The following is an 18358-nucleotide window of genomic DNA, read 5'->3' as shown; positions in this document are numbered from 1 at the left end:
TTTTTCTGTTTCTTTTTTGTGTGAAAAAAGATATTTGAAATGATGTGCACAAAGTGAAAAAAAAATCATGTTTCGAAGGTAGCAAAATGGCTGCCAATCCTTTAAGCTCCCTCTAGTCAAGTCACGTTTACGTGTATAGCCATTAATCGCAAATGTCACAAAGCACTGCATAGGCCACGATTACGATTCCCCTGATCTGAAACTGGCATGCAGGCAAGGAAAATCTCAAAATCCTCAGAAAAAATGTGAACTATTCATTATTATTTACAAAATAAAGCAAATTGCTTCCATCAGGCCAAAACGATCTACCACCAAATATTATTTTTAAATGAGTCTCCCTAAACAGTCAGTTGTTCGTAAAATGAAGCTATTATCAATCAAGCTAACTGTGTAATTTAGCTAATTTGTAAATATTGCCTATACACCCTTACATTCTATTTTATCTTTACTTATTTTACATCTTTGTCCCAAAATATTTCTAATTCTGGGCTGGTGTTAGCATTTTACTTTGGTAAGTAACCCAAAACATTTTAGTACTGCATTTTAAGGTGAGTGTGTAATATCTGACCACTAGATGTCACTGTATTGTGTAGTGATACAACAAAAAATAGGTGCTAAAAAGCACGCTAAAAGAAAACTACAGGGAGTCAAAGTGACAAAAGTGCACCATTTTCCTGTCTTAATTTTTCTTATTTTTTGCCCCAGCCTTTTGTGAATAAAGGAGGAATAAAAGAACAAAAGGAAAAAAACAAAGAATACAAGAAAATAATGGAAAAATAGAAGTGTAAAGAAACAGAAAAAACTAAAGCGAGAAAAGGGAAAAAGAAAAAGATGAAACAGGAAAAAGAGTAAAAAAAGGAAAATTGAGAAAATGGAAAACAGAAATGAAAAAGAAACAACAGAATAGAAAACGAAAGAAATAAACTTGAAAAACAAGAAAAAGAGAAAAAAACAAAGGAAAAAAGATAGAAAAGAGAAGAAGAAAATAAAAAACAAAAAACAAGGTCTGAAAGAATATAAAGGATGAGAAAAGACAAAACATAATAAAATGAAAAGAAAGAGGAAATATGAAAGAAAACAGAAGAAAATAAAAAGGAAAAAAAATGTTTTATACTCATTTAACGTCAAATACAAACTTCTCCACTTATGAGTACTTAAAGATACATGATAGTTTATGTATTTTTGCTTATGATTCAAATCAATATCGTTTCCTTTTAAATCAATGATGTTTTTATCACTAGGAGGCGCTAAATAACACACTGACCCTTCCCTTTCTTTGTACCAAGTACAGTTGTGAATTAATTCACATTAGCCGTGTCTATTGAGTGTTTTATCGTTAATTACTTATTTTTTAAAGCCCAAGTGTGTAATATTTGATCACTAGATGGCATTGTAAGGTCTAATGCGAACGCAAACCAGTCTCAAATGAGCACAACGTAGCAGCAAGTTAAAATTAATGTTAATTTTTGAGCTGTGATTTTAAGTTAACATTTGTTTGATATTTCTGGCATTTTGGCCTATTATTCAAAATATATTTTTTTACTGAATTCAAGATTCTTGTACCACCAAGAGGCACTCAATATTACACACTGCCCCTTTAAAAAAAATAACATTAAAGTACAGTACCGTTCGTTCAAGAAACGTCAAAACGAGAACACATAATTCACAGCTTTTTAATCGTGTCAGTATTTATCAATATTTTGAAACAGAAATTCCGAATAAGAGTGAAGTATGACAATAAATAAATCGTTTCTAACTGAAAGAAGAAGCATACGCAGTCGGTCTGATTATGGCGTGAACGAGCAACGCCTGAACGCAGCACGACCAACGGTTCTTGGAGAGAGAGAAGGAAAAAAACCCGGTAAACTCGCGAGAAATTCAAACTTTCCCCCCTTGGCCCCGCCCCCTCCTCTCTTAACTATAAATACACCCTCCCTCAGTTGTCTCCTCAGTTCAGTTAACTTCTTCAACAGACATCCCTCACGTCAACGAAGAAAAACTAGAAACATGGTCAGTATATCTAAAATCCGTCGAGCTGTTCACTAAAATCGGAGAAATGATTGCTCAAGTAACGACTGTAGCCTATTGGAAAGCTTAGATGTGTTTTTCCTCATTTTCCATTTTAAAGTCAAATTTAAAAAAAACTAATTTTTAAGCAATTTCTTACTATTTTTGGTGAAGTTTAGCTTATTAGTAAAAAAATATTGTACGTAGTTCTTAAAAAAAACGGGGGGGAAAAACCGATGAAATGATGCTTTGTCCGTCGAGTACGCCCTAAAAATGTCTGCGTAGTTCAAATGGCCACGAAGATAATTCGTCGATTTAAATTAACGGAATAACGTCCACCGTGTTGGATTAAAATGTGTAGCTTTCAATGCTTAATTGGCGACGATTAAAAACGTTACGTAGTTTATAAGCCTTTCCGTTAGCGCGCGGTGACGCCGGAAGTTAATCCTCACCCTGCTGGGCCTCATGCAAAGAGCGCCATCGGAAAACCGCGTGTCATTGAACGTTACACAATGGCACGCCGACTTACGAGGGAATGAAGTAAATTCCTTGGACAAATTAAATTCAAATAGCAGCAATATTTACTAACTCTAAAAGCATCCGTTGAAACAAACTGATGATGGAAAAATTTTACTGCTTTATTCTAGTGATAAAAAAATCCCCCTTTGAAAGCCTTGCTCTGAGGCCACGTGACAGCTCGGCGCATTTTGATTGGTGCAATGACGTCGGCAGCGAGGATTGGCTGAAACTCCCATTTGTAAAACATTCGTAATATAAATCAAATATATTTTAAACATATTAAAATGAGAAAATGATTAACCCCCTTCGAGCCATGTATTCAAACACATAAAAACTTTAATACACCCTTGTTAAATAATTTCGATTATTCCTGGTGATGGCCAAACGGAGCCGTAAAATGCACGAGATAATTTTAATTTGGTCAGAAAAAAATATGGAACATGCTTTGTGCATGCAATCAAACGATCGGGTGTTAATTATGATCTGAATTTAAAACTACGAAGAGCATTTTAACATCAATGGTTACGTGTCACATCGTTTGTGATTATGCTACAATTGGAACTATGAAACTAGGAGGTAAAATGTAGTTCACATTTATAATCTAGTTTCCCCTCTATATTTTTGGGATTACATGGCACTGATGAAGCAGGGGTGCAAAGATGTGAGCGATGGTATAGAATTAGTGTTTTTCTGTAGTTCCGCCAGTGAATAGAGTCCGTAGCGTTTCTTGCCTGCTTTAATTTCAAACTGAACAGTGAACATGTATCAGAGATTCGAGAAACTTATTACTACCACATGTGGCACGACCAATTAGTTATTCGGACCTTTTAAGTTATTAATACAACCATATTAAAGCCAATCAGTTCCCCTAGTATCAAGGAAACGTTTGGATTTGACTTTGTTTAAAGGGCAGAAAAATGTTTCATGTTCAAAGATAAAATGGTGGTAATTTGAGTATGCAATTGATCACCGTGTAAACATTTGACTATATGCCTATCATATTTCTAGCTAAACTGAAACCTTCCACTTTTCCCCCTCTAGCGTGAATGTATCTCTATGCACGTTGGCCAAGCCGGCGCCCAGATGGGCAACGCCTGCTGGGAACTGTATTGCCTGGAGCACGGCATCCAGCCTGATGGTCAGATGCCCAGCGATAAGACCATCGGCGGGGGTGATGACTCCTTCAACACCTTTTTCAGCGAGACCGGCGCCGGCAAGCACGTGCCCAGAGCCGTCTTTGTGGACTTGGAGCCTACTGTCATCGGTAAATTAAACACCTGAGTTCTTGGAGAACCATTTTTAGCTTGGACTAATTAAAAGCATCACAATTGCAGTTAGATAGGGAAAAGAGGACATTGCTATTAATTGCTGTAGAACATTGATGTCTAGAATCTGTTTAAAAGAGAATATCCTTTTTTTTGTGTCCTGCAGATGAAATCCGCACAGGAACATATCGCCAGCTCTTTCATCCCGAACAGCTTATCACGGGGAAGGAAGACGCAGCGAACAACTACGCCCGTGGACATTACACAGTTGGGAAAGAGATCATTGATCTGGTTCTTGATCGGACTCGTAAACTGGTAAGCAGGTTTAGAGTATTGATGAGCTTTTGTAATTGCATAAAAAAGATTTTTTTTTTTTCCACCCTCGGTATATCATTAGTGCAACAGGAGCTGACTGAATTTTCCTGCCATTTTTCTGCCAAGGGTTCCCCAAAACCCCATTGGAAAAAATATACAATAGACGTCCATTTGTTAGATATTGTACCTTTTTTTTATAAGCAACCATTATTAGAAGGCATTGATAAAATATTAATTGTAACAAAACCATAATATTGAATGTAATAGTCAAAGGTTGCGGGCCCCCCCCCTAATTTTTTAAGAACCTCTTTACTCACACACAATTCAACACACCCAGCATATTGTCACTTTAACTTAATACAAAAACTTTCGTTCAGTTTGGATATTGGTTAAAATCATGTACTTTACCATTTTAGTTTGTAAAATACAAATTGCTGATTTATAATCAAGGTGAATCTAGACCGTCTATTAGTCAAATGTCAGACAATGTACCTTAAATAGCGCATGACCGTTGTCTCCTTTTTTCAGGCTGACCAGTGCACAGGTCTCCAAGGGTTTCTCATCTTCCACTCTTTCGGTGGCGGCACGGGATCCGGTTTCACCTCGCTCCTAATGGAGCGCCTGTCGGTAGACTACGGCAAGAAGTCAAAGCTGGAGTTCGCCGTGTACCCTGCCCCGCAGGTGTCGACGGCCGTGGTGGAGCCCTACAACTCTATTCTGACCACCCACACCACCTTGGAGCACTCTGACTGTGCCTTCATGGTGGACAACGAAGCCATCTACGACATCTGCCGCAGAAACCTGGACATCGAGCGTCCCACCTACACCAACCTCAACCGGCTGATTGGGCAGATTGTGTCCTCAATAACCGCCTCTCTCCGGTTCGACGGCGCCCTCAACGTGGACCTGACAGAGTTCCAGACCAACCTGGTGCCCTACCCGCGTATCCACTTCCCCCTGGCAACCTACGCGCCAGTCATCTCCGCCGAGAAGGCCTACCACGAGCAGCTGTCCGTAGCGGACATCACCAACGCCTGCTTCGAGCCTGCAAACCAGATGGTGAAGTGCGACCCGCGCCACGGCAAGTACATGGCGTGCTGCCTGCTGTACCGCGGCGACGTGGTACCCAAGGACGTCAACTCTGCCATCAGCAACATCAAAACCAAGCGCTCCATCCAGTTTGTGGACTGGTGCCCTACCGGCTTCAAGGTTGGCATCAACTACCAACCCCCCACAGTGGTGCCCGGTGGCGACCTGGCCAAGGTGCAGAGGGCAGTGTGCATGCTGAGCAACACAACCGCCATCGCCGAGGCCTGGGCCAGGCTGGACCACAAGTTCGACCTGATGTACGCCAAGCGCGCCTTCGTGCACTGGTATGTGGGTGAGGGCATGGAGGAGGGAGAGTTCTCAGAAGCCCGGGAAGACATGGCTGCCCTGGAGAAAGATTACGAGGAGGTGGGCACCGACAGTCTGGGAGATGACGATGAAGAGGGCGAAGAGTATTAGACGGGCCATGTTCACGCTTGTTCTGTTCTTAGGCCTGTTGCACACAAATGTCCTTTCGTGTGCCAGGCTGTAGACTGTCCTTGTCTTATATCTATGTGAAATAAAGAACACTTGCGTCAACTGGTTTTGTTTTTGAAAATTAAGGTTGAGTTACAGGTGTAACTAAACCTACATATAGAAATTATATTTTACACATTGAAGAAAATAACTTTCCAGTTTGTGGGTTAAATAGCCTTCTTGTGACTTGTATATAACTATTCAGACTAATTATCCATTTAACACCATAAAATAAAGTCAAAAATTGCATTTGTAATTGAGAGGACGTTAGGTTGCAAATGTATCTGCATTTAGAACATAGCTTGTCAATCAATATATTGAACCAGGTACAATCAAATGGGAATTGGGCACATTATTGTCCGATTGAGTATCTTTGACTTCAGCGATTGATAGGAAAGCTACTTATAATTTGGACCATTACCGTTTGAAATGGTTAGTATTCTGGGAGTCCCACGTCTAACTAGAACTTAATTCATATAGCTATAGTGGGGGAAAATGAATCTCACAAGTCATTCAATTTAAGCAACATTGTTCTGCAAAGGTTAATTGGCACTGTTTTTTTAATTCCATATCAGTATTTCCGTTTAACAAGAGAATTGTCTTTGAAAAATGATCCAAATACCTACTGGTGAATATGGGGTAAATCGGTGGTTGGGTCATAAGGACTGGGTTAGCGCCTCTTGGTGGTAAACTAAATTTTAATAGGGGAAAAACAAAGGATATTGATTTAAATAAGCAAAAATAAATGGACCAGAATGTAAACGTGCATTTTTCTTTGACATACTTTGCGGCTGAGAAACGAACATTTGCTGGACTCGCCCAGAGAAAACTGACATGATGGCCGCCATCTTAGTGCCAAGGCTACCCTCAACTTCTCTTTCAAATCAGTTCCACCGTAAGATATATTTTTACTCGTATTTATATTGTTCGCTTTTACTTTTATTTTTTTCCCTTTTCTGAGTGTAGAGTGAGTTTATGCTCGGCATCGCAGTTATTTGTTAATGTAGAAAGAAAATGGAAATATTCTATTTCGTCCCAACCGACCGCCAGAGTTGACGGGACCTGTAGAACTGTAGTTATATTCGTAATTTTCGTTAAATATACAGTCCAAACAACCCAAACCCCAAAAAAACGAATTTAAGAGAAAAATTTATCCTGAATGGTCTGTGGCTGCAATCCTAAATTTCAGCCAGCAGATGGCGGCAGAGAGTAACACCTTTCCAAATTCTGGACCTGTAATATAAATATGATCATATGTTTGAAAAACATAACTCAAGTCCATCCAATCAAATTCTCATTTTTTTGCTGCTCAATGTGAATAAAATCTCAACACGAAACAAAAAAATATTAATGTGTTAATAATTTATTACCGTTTGTTCACAGCACCTCCATTTCAGTTCAAACACGCTTTCAGAATCCTTCGCCGCAAACGAAACCTTCCCGTCCCACGACGCCATTCTACTTTGAAGTTGTTCCCAAACAGTTTCTTTCCAAAGAACAAAACATTCGTGATATTTTTTCCATACCGTGAAGACGAAAAAGGACATTTCCGGCCTCGGCAGCGTCACCGACACGGGAAAAGTGTCGACTCAAGCGACTGCTCCGGTCACAGCCGCCGGATTCGAACCGGCGGCTCGCTCGAGGCCCGGCATCTCTGACATCCTCGAGTCCTCCTGTGCTTTCAGTGTGATCCTAAATTGAAGTCAAAACACTTCAATAAAAATTGAACAACCTTTACATTCCAGTGTCCCGTCGTACAAAAATCGGAAGTCAAAGTTCACGTGGATTCGACATAGTTTTACTGTGATGCTCAGTCGTTTTTTCATCCTGAAAGTGTATCGAAAAACAAGCATTTTTTTACGTATATTAGTGGTGTTCCGATCCAGGTTTGTTTTACTTGTTCCAGGATTGGGTAGGGTTACTTTAACTGGATTACTTTCAATGACTTTTGGATGACTCCAATACCAAATATGCTAAGAAAAGACAAAAGAAACTAAATATGAATAAAATGACTCACAACACGTGGTAAGCTTTCTCTCCTGGCTTTGATCTCTTTGATCTCCGGCAAAACTAATATAAAATGCGACAGAAACAAAATGACAATAAATCCAAACAGCTTGCCAACATCATTTTTGCCGTTCCATGTACAGTAGAACCTCGGTTTTCGAACGCCTCTCAGTTCGATCAAATCGGTGTTCGAGAAATTCTTGCTTCGCTGTTCGGTCAAAAATTCGGAGTTCGAACGCCGGTATACGTGAGTGCGTACGCTAGAGTGCGATGCTGAGCAACGTACGGGTATAGATCGTGTATATCGCCCCCACCTCTCGTGACCAACTGTTATCACGTGCGCAGTTGCCTCTTTTTGCTTTCGCTTTTAATATCGGTGAACGGAGTGTTTTAGCCCCTAACTATGCCTCCGAAGAAGGTCGGTGCAAGCAGGACAGGTGAAGAAAAGAAAAGTTGTTCGTACAACTATTGCCTTTAAGAAAGACATGATAGCTAAATATGAAAGAGGTGTGCGAGTTTCCGATCTTGCTAGGGAATACAGCATGCGCCTTCTGCTGACCACCACAAAGGTAAGAAATCCTATTCATAATTATTTTCTTTATTTTTTATTTATTTATTTTTTTACACATTCGTGTTAGCGTAATCTTTCGTACAGAAGATTACGATAACGCGAACGTACGATTAGCCTGGGTTAGCTCTATGATTACGTTGAACATTCAGGGTGTTGGAACTGAGCCCAAAATTCAGAGTGTTGGAATGGAACCCCCTTTCCAATGAAGCGCTAGCCACTTGTGGTGCCAAGTGACTTGTAAACGACCTGATTTTTTTATTTTTACACGTTTATGTTTGCGTAATCTTTCGTACGGAAGATTACGATAACGCGAACGTACGATTAGCCTGGGTTAGCTTCATGTTTACGTTAAACATTCATGGAAAACATTTGTCAACGTGGCCGTTTTGGATGTAAATCTCTCAGAATTCAGTCTAGTTAAAATCATTTGTTTTTATATTCCTAAATATAAAAACAATCTTTCTCACACACACACACATAAAACAACGTTTCAATAATCAGTCTAATTATATCTCTTGTACGTTAATCAATCTTATATTCTTTTATTTTGAAGTCGTGCTCATGTGTGTACTGTTTTCACTGACGTATAATAAACCACTCTCTTATTTTTTCAACCAACATGGGAGCCGTGAGTACTTTTGCTGCTGCTATCACGATGCAGTTTTTAACAGTATATGTATTTTATCTGTGTAAATATAGCCACCAAAGAGTCTTAATAATGAGCATCTTTGACAACATTCAGGGTGTTGGAACGGATTAAAACGATTTACATTATTGTTAATGGGAAAAACGATTTTGGTGATCGAACAAATCGGGGTTCTGCAACGGATTATGGTCGAGAACCGAGGTTCCACTGTGTTCCGTTACTCCCCAAGCCTGCACAAAATGTAGTCATTTTTTTCCTATTTAGTTTCTTTTGTCTTTTCTTAGGATTTTTGGTATTGGAGTAATCCAAAAGTAATTGAAAGTAATCCAGTTAAAGTAACCCTACTCACAGACCAGTTGAGAACCACTGCCAAAGTCGATTACTTTGGAAAGAAACGCTTCACCAGAAGTAATCAGAAAATATATAAACATACACCAAAAAGTGGCATCATAGACTCCACTGTGCAACACACATAATTCATAACTCTCCTTCTTAATAATCATGAATAGCTCAAACACAAGTCGGACCCGACGATATTCTTTTCTGTACAGCTTCGAAATAGCGAGGACGTGAAACGACGACGGCTACAATCGGGATTGCCTAAAGTCAAAGGGACGATCTAGAAAAATCCCAAAACACATTTAGCGCATATGAAAAGACTAGAAAACCGCCTGATAATATCCCACATCGATATGTACAGATAAAAAGGACGCGCGGCTACGCTAACCAAAGCTCATGCAATCTCGCTTAATGCTACGCAGATTTTCACCATTTTTTTTTTGATACAAACATTCAGCCGTGGTCGAGAGACGCGCCTTTTTAAGAAAACCGTAAAGGCGAGATTTCTTTGAACTCCCACACCGAATATCAAAAATGAAAACATGAGGTTTTTTTGTTCCTAAATATTCTCAACTCACGCTCCAGTTTTTCACCCTAAGAAGGTATATCAGTGTTGCTTATATATCTGGACGATAAATACAATGCTCCACAACACACAAGTGGCTCTCGTCCCTTTCCGCCATTTTGGTAGTTTCTCCGTTCGAACGTAGAACGTCATAGAAATCGAGACAAAAGAGCAATAACAAACCGAAAAAATCGTACAAATGTGATTATAAAACACTGTTATGCTTGTTGTGAGTTGGTCTTACATTCCTCTTTTTTGTCCTCGGGGCAAGATGTTAGCATTAGCCTCAGCTAGATGCTGTGCTAAATAAAAAAAACGTGGTCCAAATCAATGTTCCCTCTAATTTTCCACGGTTGTGAGCGTTCACACAAAATCGGTGAGCAACGCTTGAGACTACAGTGAGCAACAGCAATCCCAAGTGTGGCAACTAAGTCATTATCAAACATGTCCAAAACTTGGCATCAAGTTACATTTTGCTGAGTTTCCGGCAATGCAAAAAAAAATTTCACTTTTGAATGAATTGACTAATGTATTATTGCAAAGGTTGTACGGCCTACAAACGGTCATTTGTTTTTAAAACAATTCTTTCACAAGATTTACATTTCTTTTTTTTTCCTGGTATCTTTTGTTGCATAATACTAACATTTTGGGGGGCTTATTTAGTCGGTTTGCACGATACACAACTGTATTTAATCACATTTTTAGTGGAAGTACAATGTTGGCAACAAGATTGACTTGGTAAATTGGAAATTATTTGAATGCAACACAAACTTTTTCTTCTTTTTTTCTATTTTTTTTAATTCCTTTAAAAAAATCTCATTATTTTTTCCTAGATGTTACTTTTTTCCTTTTGTTCTCTATTTACATTTTTGCTTTGTTTTTTTCTAAATTTTTCCTTCTTTTTTCTCTTCCCTTTGTTTCTTTTTTTCTCAGCTTTTCACTACCTTTTCATTTTGGTATTTTTTTATTTTCTGTTCTACTTCCCCCCCTTCTTTTAAGTCATTTTGTGCATAATTTTACATAATATTTGGTCATATAGGGATGAAAGAAGCAAAAACAACCTGAAGAGCCGTTTAGGACCCGAAGTGAGCCGAGCCAAAGAAGCCGGTTCCCCGACAAACTCTACTGACTTGACTCAACTTCATTCTACTTCGACCTTGACTTCCAAATACTGCATTTAGAACACAGTGTCAGGGGAACCAGTGTATTTTTACATTCATGCACTGTAACTTTAACTTAATTCGTTTCTTAATTAGCAATTTCGAGCCCTGATTTTTGTGAGCTGGCTAGATTTTCTTGTGCACGGAAAAGCTCTGGGTAGTGCGCAATTGCGCACACACGCAGCTTAGAGGGAACATTGGTCCTAATGTTCTGACGCGGACCGAGAATGGTATTTTCTAGAAATATTTGGACATCAAACATTAATTCGGTTCCTGCGCAGCTTTGTTACAAACAGTGCTAATAGGCAGTAGTCTTTGTTAGCTTGTCTGTGGGATTTTTCTTGCATGTTACTCTGTTTGTAACACAAAGTGACGTTTTATTTTCATAAAATGTTTCTTCTTCATTTAGTTGGACTGGAACCCTCAACAATTTCAAAGTTCAAATTTAAAAAAACATTCTACAAATCATAAGACTTCCACAAACCTAGAATCGAAAATTTTGGGCCGAGCAAGATTTCAGATATCGTGCTGTTTTCACAATCCTCTCCATTGTTGTTTCTTTAAAGGGACAGTGTGTATTGTTAGACCACTAGGGGTCACTGTATTGCGTCATGCATTTACAAAATAGTGCTCAAAAGCATGATAAAGAATTCAAACTACGGAGGCTCAAAGGGACTAAAACATACAATTTGGGTTCTCATTAGTTTGCCCAGCCTTTTTAAGGTTTTTGGATACCCGTAGCAGCAAGATGGCCGACCGCCAATGATGTCAGCCCTAAATTTTAAAAGAGCCATATTGGTCCACCCAAAAAAACCTCTAATGTATAGAGCTGAAAAAAAAAACTTTATATAAGTCTCATAAGGAAGGCAATACATACCTATACATATCTGTATTCAATATTTGGAATATTTGTCCTCCTACAGAAACCATATAATTTTCCATTATCAAACTTTTTTTAAAAAAAAAAAAGGCTAGGGAACCACTAGGGAGCGCCAAAGAGCCGTTTTTTGACCTGCGAGTATTTTATATAATAGTGTGTTTTTATTCTCTAATCAATATACATTTTTTTTGGGCGAATACAATTTTTTTTCACCACAAGGAGGCGCAAAAGAATACACAGTGACCAGTAAATTTACAAAACACTTTTGAGAAAAAAAGTGATGTGTATATAAAACGATTGCTTTTGCGCCATTTTCATAAATGATCTTCGTTTTTTTTAAAGTACTTTGCAATCATCTGTTACCTACTTCACAGTTCAATTTTTTTTAACCTTAGTTGTTTATTTTAGGGGTCTATATATATATCTTGTGTGATTGTAACCACCTTTGCAAAACGATTTTGTAATATGCCTTTTATATGCAAAATTGGTTCTATGGGTTTTCCATTCTCAAGTGCCAACGAGCCAGCCAAAAAAGGGAAATGTCAACGAGCCATTCCAGTTGTATGAGAGTTCAGGTATTTTTGCTTATTATTTAAACCAATATAGTTTGTTTTTTCACCACTCGAAGACGCTATCGAATACACACTGCCCCTTTATGGTGCGCCCACCCCTCCAAATTTTTGTAAACACCGAGCCTAGGAGTAAGAAAGGTGCGATCCGTTAGAGATGTGCGAAGTGACCGAGGTGCTCCGGCTCAGGACGCCGTCGGGGCCGGCGGGGCCCCCGGGCCCCCCGCCGGACGCCGTCCTCCTCAGGGGCTGGGGGCTGTTCCTCAGAGCCATCAGGCTGGGGGCAGCACGGATGCCCCCGTAGACGCCCCCCTGCGAGGACGAGGAGGAAGACGAGGAAGAGGACGGTCCGGAAACGGACGGCGGAGCCGGGGGCGGCGGAGGTAGCATGGCGAGGGACTGGGAGGACGAGCGAGAGGGCAGGTGATGGGAGAAGGGCAATGGAAGAGGGTGGACCAGATCTCCGCCTGGTCCTCGCACTCCGGGCCAGTCCCTCTCCTTTTCCCGTTCCCTGTCTCGCTCCCGCTCCCGGTACAACTGCGGTGTGCTCTGGTGGTGGTAATGCTGGGGCAGATGGTGGCGCTGGTGGTGGGAGGACGAGGAATGGGGGGAGTGGTGCCCCTCCCTCGCACCGTCCCTCCCCATGCCCAAGGCCACAGCCAAGTGGGAGGACTCGCTCCTGCGCTCTCCTCGTTCCCCGCCGCTGTTGTGGCTACGGCGCGAGGCTTGCGGTGGGGCCCCTACGCCGTGGCTCCAGTGACTGCTGGGACGGGGGGGCGGGGCGTTGGGGTACCCCTGCTTGGAGTAGGCGTCGCCCGGGTGGCCGCTCAGGGACACGCCGCTGAAGCCCAGGCGTAAACTCTCCGAGTCGAAGGACTCGATCTCGCTGGCCTGGCGCTCCAGGAGGGTTCGGATGCGCTCCGAGCGCTCGTTCTGGAGAGACAGCATCTCCTCTTCGATCTGAGGAAGGTATAACACGGTTATTTCCCGTCGACGTCGAGAAATATTTCACCACTAGATGTCGCTGTGTTGTGGGCAAACTTTTCGAGTCGCGGGCAACATTACGTAAAAAAAAAATCAGCAGAGGGGCTAGGCTACAAGGGAAAAATAATGGTTTATTGTATCTGCCAACGGCGGCGCGGTGGTTAGCGCGTGTGCAGCATAGTTCTGAGGTCATGGGTTCAAATCCAGCTACCAAACTTGAATGAATGAATGAATGAAATCTGCATTTATATAGCGCTTTTCAAGTCAATGAAGACTTCCCAAAGGGCTTTACAATGTGCTTCACATTTCCCAATCGCGGCCGTGCAGCCATGCAAGGCGCAGACCTGCTTGTTGCATTGCATTGGGGGTTCAGTGTCTTACCCAAGGACACTTCGACATGTAACACGGAGGAGCCGGGATTCAAACTGCGATCTCTTGATCCCAAGACGAGCACTCTACCTCCTGAGCTACTGCCGCCCTGTGCAGGGTTTGCATGTTCTCCCCGTGCTTGTTCGAATTAGTTATCTGACGGGCAGCACGGCAGCGAAGTGGTTAGCGCGTGTACAGCACAGATCTGAGATCAAACCTCCTGTGTCGAGTTTGCATGTTCTCCCCATGCTTGCGTGGGTTTCCTCCGGGCACTCCAGTTTCATCCCACATTCCATGTTAGGGTTAATTGGCAGGTCCAAATTGTCATTAGGTGTGAATGAGCGAACAAATTGTCTGTCCCTGTGTGCCCTGCGACTGGCTGGCAACCAGTTCAGGGTGTTCCCTGCCCACTGCCTGAAGATAGGCTCCAGCACCCCCGCGACCCTACTGAGGATAAGCGGTACAGATAATGGATGGATGGATGTATGTATCTGCCAACACTGACTCTCAAATCCTATACCTTAGCAATTATTGGTTTGGTTATCCCTTAACCACAAGTGTAATTGGCACCATTTTCTGTGGTGTGTCTTGGGCAAGTACAGCATGTTGGCGCCCATCTCTCTCCCGGCCAATAAATGTGAGGTATAAAAGATAATGTAGGCTTATCCAATTTTTCTCATATGAATTTATCAATAAATATATCTACATTTACGTAATATATTTAATCCCACATTCCAAAGATATTCATTTCAGGATGATTGGCCGTTCCAAATTGTCCCTAGGTGTGAATGAGCGAGTGAGTTGTCTGTCCCCGTGTGCCCTGCGATTGGCTGGCAACCAGTTCAGGGTGTCCCCTGCCCACTGCCCGATGATTGCTGGGATGGGCTCCAGCACCCCCGTGACCCTACTGAGGATAAGCGGTGTAGCTGATGAGAGAGAGAGAGATTATACATTTGTCGCCAATTTACAATGTCAACCTCGGTAACACTACATTTTGGGGAGCCATAGATCTCTGTTGGAACCCATAGATTTTTGAGCACGCGAGTCCCCGGGACCCATCACTTTTCACAGCTCAAATGAACAGTGTAACGCTAACCCCAATTGACAGAAAGTCTAGAAATCAAAAGGGAGTTCTGACCCTCTGCTCCAGAAGCGCCCGCCTGATGGAGACCCTCTGCTCCAAGTCCTTGACTTCCCTCTCGTGCTGCGTGTCCGTGTGGATCTTGATTTTACTCTGGTAAGCGTTGAGAAGCTCCAGTTCCTGCTGCAGCTGCATGCGAAGAACTTTGTACTCGGCCTCCTGAGTCTCGTCCAACCGCAGCTACAGGGGGGGGACACAAGGAACCGGTTAAAGGGACAGTGTGTAGTCAAGCGGCACGAATGGAGCGAGTGCAGAAGAGCGAGTGAGCTGGAAACACCCTAAACGACTGAAAAGGCCAAATTCGAGCACATTTAAGGACTTTCAAAGCTAATTCGACAATTTCTCCAGTACCATTAAAAGAAGAAATTCGATGTGAATCGTGTATTTTGCAGATCCACTAATATAGTAGTATAATACTCTCGCAATTTTTAATATTGTGTGCCCATTTATCAAGACATATCATTTTCAGGTCTTGAGTACCGTAAATTCCGGACTATAAGCCGCTACTTTTTTCCCAAACGTTCAACCCTGCGGCTTATTCGGTGATGCGGCCAATTGATGTCATTTTTCTAACGGCCGCCAGCGGCGCTCGAGTACAAAAGGTAAGATTTAGACCGCTGGAATATATGCGCCGAGGAAGACTGCAACTTCTTGGCTTGTGCATAAATTAAATTAGCGTAGACATACCCTCATCATGCAAAATGCAAAAAGAAAGGCACATGACGCAGCTTTCGAGCTAAAAGCAATCGAGCAGTCCGATAAAGAAGTTGCGAGCGTGTTGCTAGCGTGTTTTTGAATAAGGGAGCGTGGGACGACGTCTATATGACAAAGTTTCTTTTTGACACTGAGGAAGACGACTTTGATGGCTCCAGTTCTAAGGAGGAAGATGAGGAGGATTTACCGTGATTTTTACAAGTACAGTATGTTTTTGTAACAGACCCGTTTACTGTGTTGCGAGCATGTTGCTAGCGTGTTGCTACCTGTCACAGGCACTGTTTGGGATGACAGTTATAATATTATTATTAAAGCTTTGAAAACTCTCTCTATGTACCGTCTTTCTTTGTAAATATGTGTAACCATGTTTAATATGTATTTGCAACTGTATATTTTTGTAATATATTTATTTGTATTTATTTTGGACACTTATTCTGATATGTTTTGCATGGGCGAATGAAAAAGAAGGGGCGTAACAAGCGTTGGGTGACGGGAAGTGGGGTAAAGGTGAAACCTGTTTGTGGACGCGGCGGACAATAGTGGATATATATATATTTTTCCCACCCGTACCATTGGAAATATACACTTTTTTCCTTGGATTACTTTCAACGGGACCCGGACTCTGCAGGTCTGCATCAAACCTTAAGTACCGGTACTAAAAGTCGGGTTTGGGTTAATTTTGTGTTTGTATTACATTTTTTTAATGTGGGCGCATGTGGCTTATATACAGGTGCGGCTTGTGTAAGTACAAAATCGGTTTTCCTCTTAAAATGTGGTGGGTGCGGCTTATAATCAGGTGCGCTCTGTAGTCCGGAATTTACGGTAATACACAAATGTATTTCTTTTTGAGAAAAAAACGACTATAAAAAGTAATATGTAGCTGAAATTTTCAGTTGCAGGAAGTTTTTTACACTTTACAACTGGGAAACACTACCTTCATTTTTTGCATGGCCCATAGTAAATGTCTTTTATTGATATGTAATCCTTGCACAAGTATACTTTTCATAGTGACCTGTTCCGTAGGGGGCGAAGACGATTCATAGGACAATGCCATACAAACTAATACCAGCTGCCGGTAATCACAAAGGAAAAAGAAATGCAATGACAAAGGACGCCACCAAAGAGGAGTGTCGGCGTCATTTTTTAGCAGACTTTCCTAGAAACAGCAACAATTTCAAGCATTTACAAGCGCCATACTCAAAATCCAAGTACATTTTGATACTTGAAAACACAACATTCAAATTTAAGCATTTTCTAGGACAGGGGTCAGCAACCTAGGGGAAAACCAATGCGCAGCCACCAGAGAGCAGTGTTGGCGTCATTTTTGAGTAAACTTGAGAAACACGACATCAATGTCAAGCATTTACAAGCGGCGTACTCACCGCCTGCGTGGACAGCATGTCATTGATGGAGTGGTCGTACTGCTCGGCCAGGATTGCGAGTTTTCGGGTCTGCTCGTCCTTCAGGCGCTTCAGCATGGCCTTGTGGTCCGACTTGGGGGTGTTCTCCAGGAGGTGGTTCCGAAGGGCCTTGTACTGACGGGTTTGGATCTTGCACGTGTCCTGGAACTGACGCTTGATCTGGAGCTCTTTGGACTGCGGGATTCAGGAAGGAGGAGAGAGGGGTGGGGGAAAACATCTCGCAAGCGTCAATATTGCTACTTCTGGGGATTTGATTTATAAAAACAATCGACTCCGACGAAGACTATTCGAATATAAGGGCTATTTGATTTGTGTTTATTTTTTCTTAACTTACCTTTTTCTTCTTTGTTAACTTTTTTCCTTTATTTGTGTCTTTTTCTTCTGTTTTTTTTTTCTGATTTTCTCCTGCTCTTTTTTCTCTCCTTTTGTTTCTTCTTTTCTCAGCTTTTCACTACTTTTTCATTTAGGTATTTTTTTCTTTTTTGCTCTATTTCCCCCCTTCCTGCATAATTTTACATAATAGTTGGTCATGTAGGGATTAAAGAAGCAAAGATAGAAGAGTTGTTTGGGACCCGAAAGAGCCGGTTCTTTTTAGTGAGCCGAGCCGAAGAAGCCGGTTCTCGAAAAACTCTACTGACTTTACTCAACTTCATTCTACTTCGACCTTGACTTCAAAATACCACATTTAGAACACAGCGTCAGGGGAGCCCGTGTATTTTTACCTTCATGCACTGTAACTTTGACTTAATTTGCTTCTTAATTAGCAATCTCGAGCCATGGTTTTTGTGAGCTGGCAAAATTTTCTTGTGTGCGGAAAAGCTCTGGGCGCTGCTCAATTGCGCACACATGCAGCTTAGGGGGAACGTTGGTCCACGCCCAATATTTAGCTTTCTTTTCCAGTACTTTCTTCATCATTCAGCCTACTAGCAGCCTATCCAACTAATAATAACCCCGGATGATAAGAGATCTTTTCCAAGCACAACACATTTATTCACAAACAATAGGGAAGAAGATGGTCGTTTGCCATTGAAAGTGTTAACTATTTGTTTAGCTTAGCGGTTGAGTAAAGATACATCTGAACCGACTCAACACAAACATTACAAAAAAAGTCAAACGGGAGCTATAAGTATTTCACCCAACATACGTTGTCAAAACCACCCCGAGGTTGTGACTTATCACTGTGGGGCGGCATTAGCTCGGGAGGTAGAGCGCTCGTCTTGGGATCAAGAGATCACAGGTTCGATTCCCGGCTTCTCCGTGTTATACGTCGAAGTGTCCTTGGGCAAGTCACTGAATCCCTAATGCACCCAATAAGCAGGTCGG

At 41.6% G+C, this 18358-nt stretch overlaps 2 protein-coding genes across 2 annotated transcripts in view; one reads left to right on the top strand and one right to left on the bottom strand.

Moving 5' to 3' along the window:
- The first annotated feature begins 1898 nt into the window (after positions 1–1898).
- Positions 1899–5732, top strand: LOC148347739 (tubulin alpha chain-like). The gene is made up of 4 exons (XM_088323748.1): positions 1899–2010; positions 3568–3790; positions 3958–4106; positions 4635–5732. Exons 1-4 carry the CDS (start codon positions 2008–2010, stop codon positions 5610–5612), a joined length of 1353 nt encoding a protein of 450 aa, XP_088179874.1. The 5' UTR covers positions 1899–2007; the 3' UTR covers positions 5613–5732.
- A 1284-nt stretch (positions 5733–7016) lies between these two features.
- Positions 7017–18358, bottom strand: part of taok2b (TAO kinase 2b) — a 30126-nt gene continuing 18784 nt past the window's right edge. The window contains exons 18-20 of the mRNA XM_088322910.1: positions 16997–17209; positions 14898–15080; positions 7017–13366 (exon numbers count right to left, since the gene is read on the bottom strand). Of these exons, the coding sequence (XP_088179036.1) occupies positions 12533–13366; positions 14898–15080; positions 16997–17209 (1230 nt within the window). The 3' untranslated portion in view covers positions 7017–12532. The remainder of the gene's footprint in view (positions 13367–14897; positions 15081–16996; positions 17210–18358) is intronic.

The sequence above is a fragment of the Urocampus carinirostris genome, chromosome 19 (genome assembly GCF_059441175.1).
Source record: "Urocampus carinirostris isolate Australia breed hairy pipefish chromosome 19, RoL_Ucar_1.0, whole genome shotgun sequence".
NCBI lineage: Eukaryota > Metazoa > Chordata > Actinopteri > Syngnathiformes > Syngnathidae > Urocampus > Urocampus carinirostris.
Note: the sequence above shows the minus strand (reverse complement) of the source record. Positions and strands in the feature narration are given on the sequence as shown.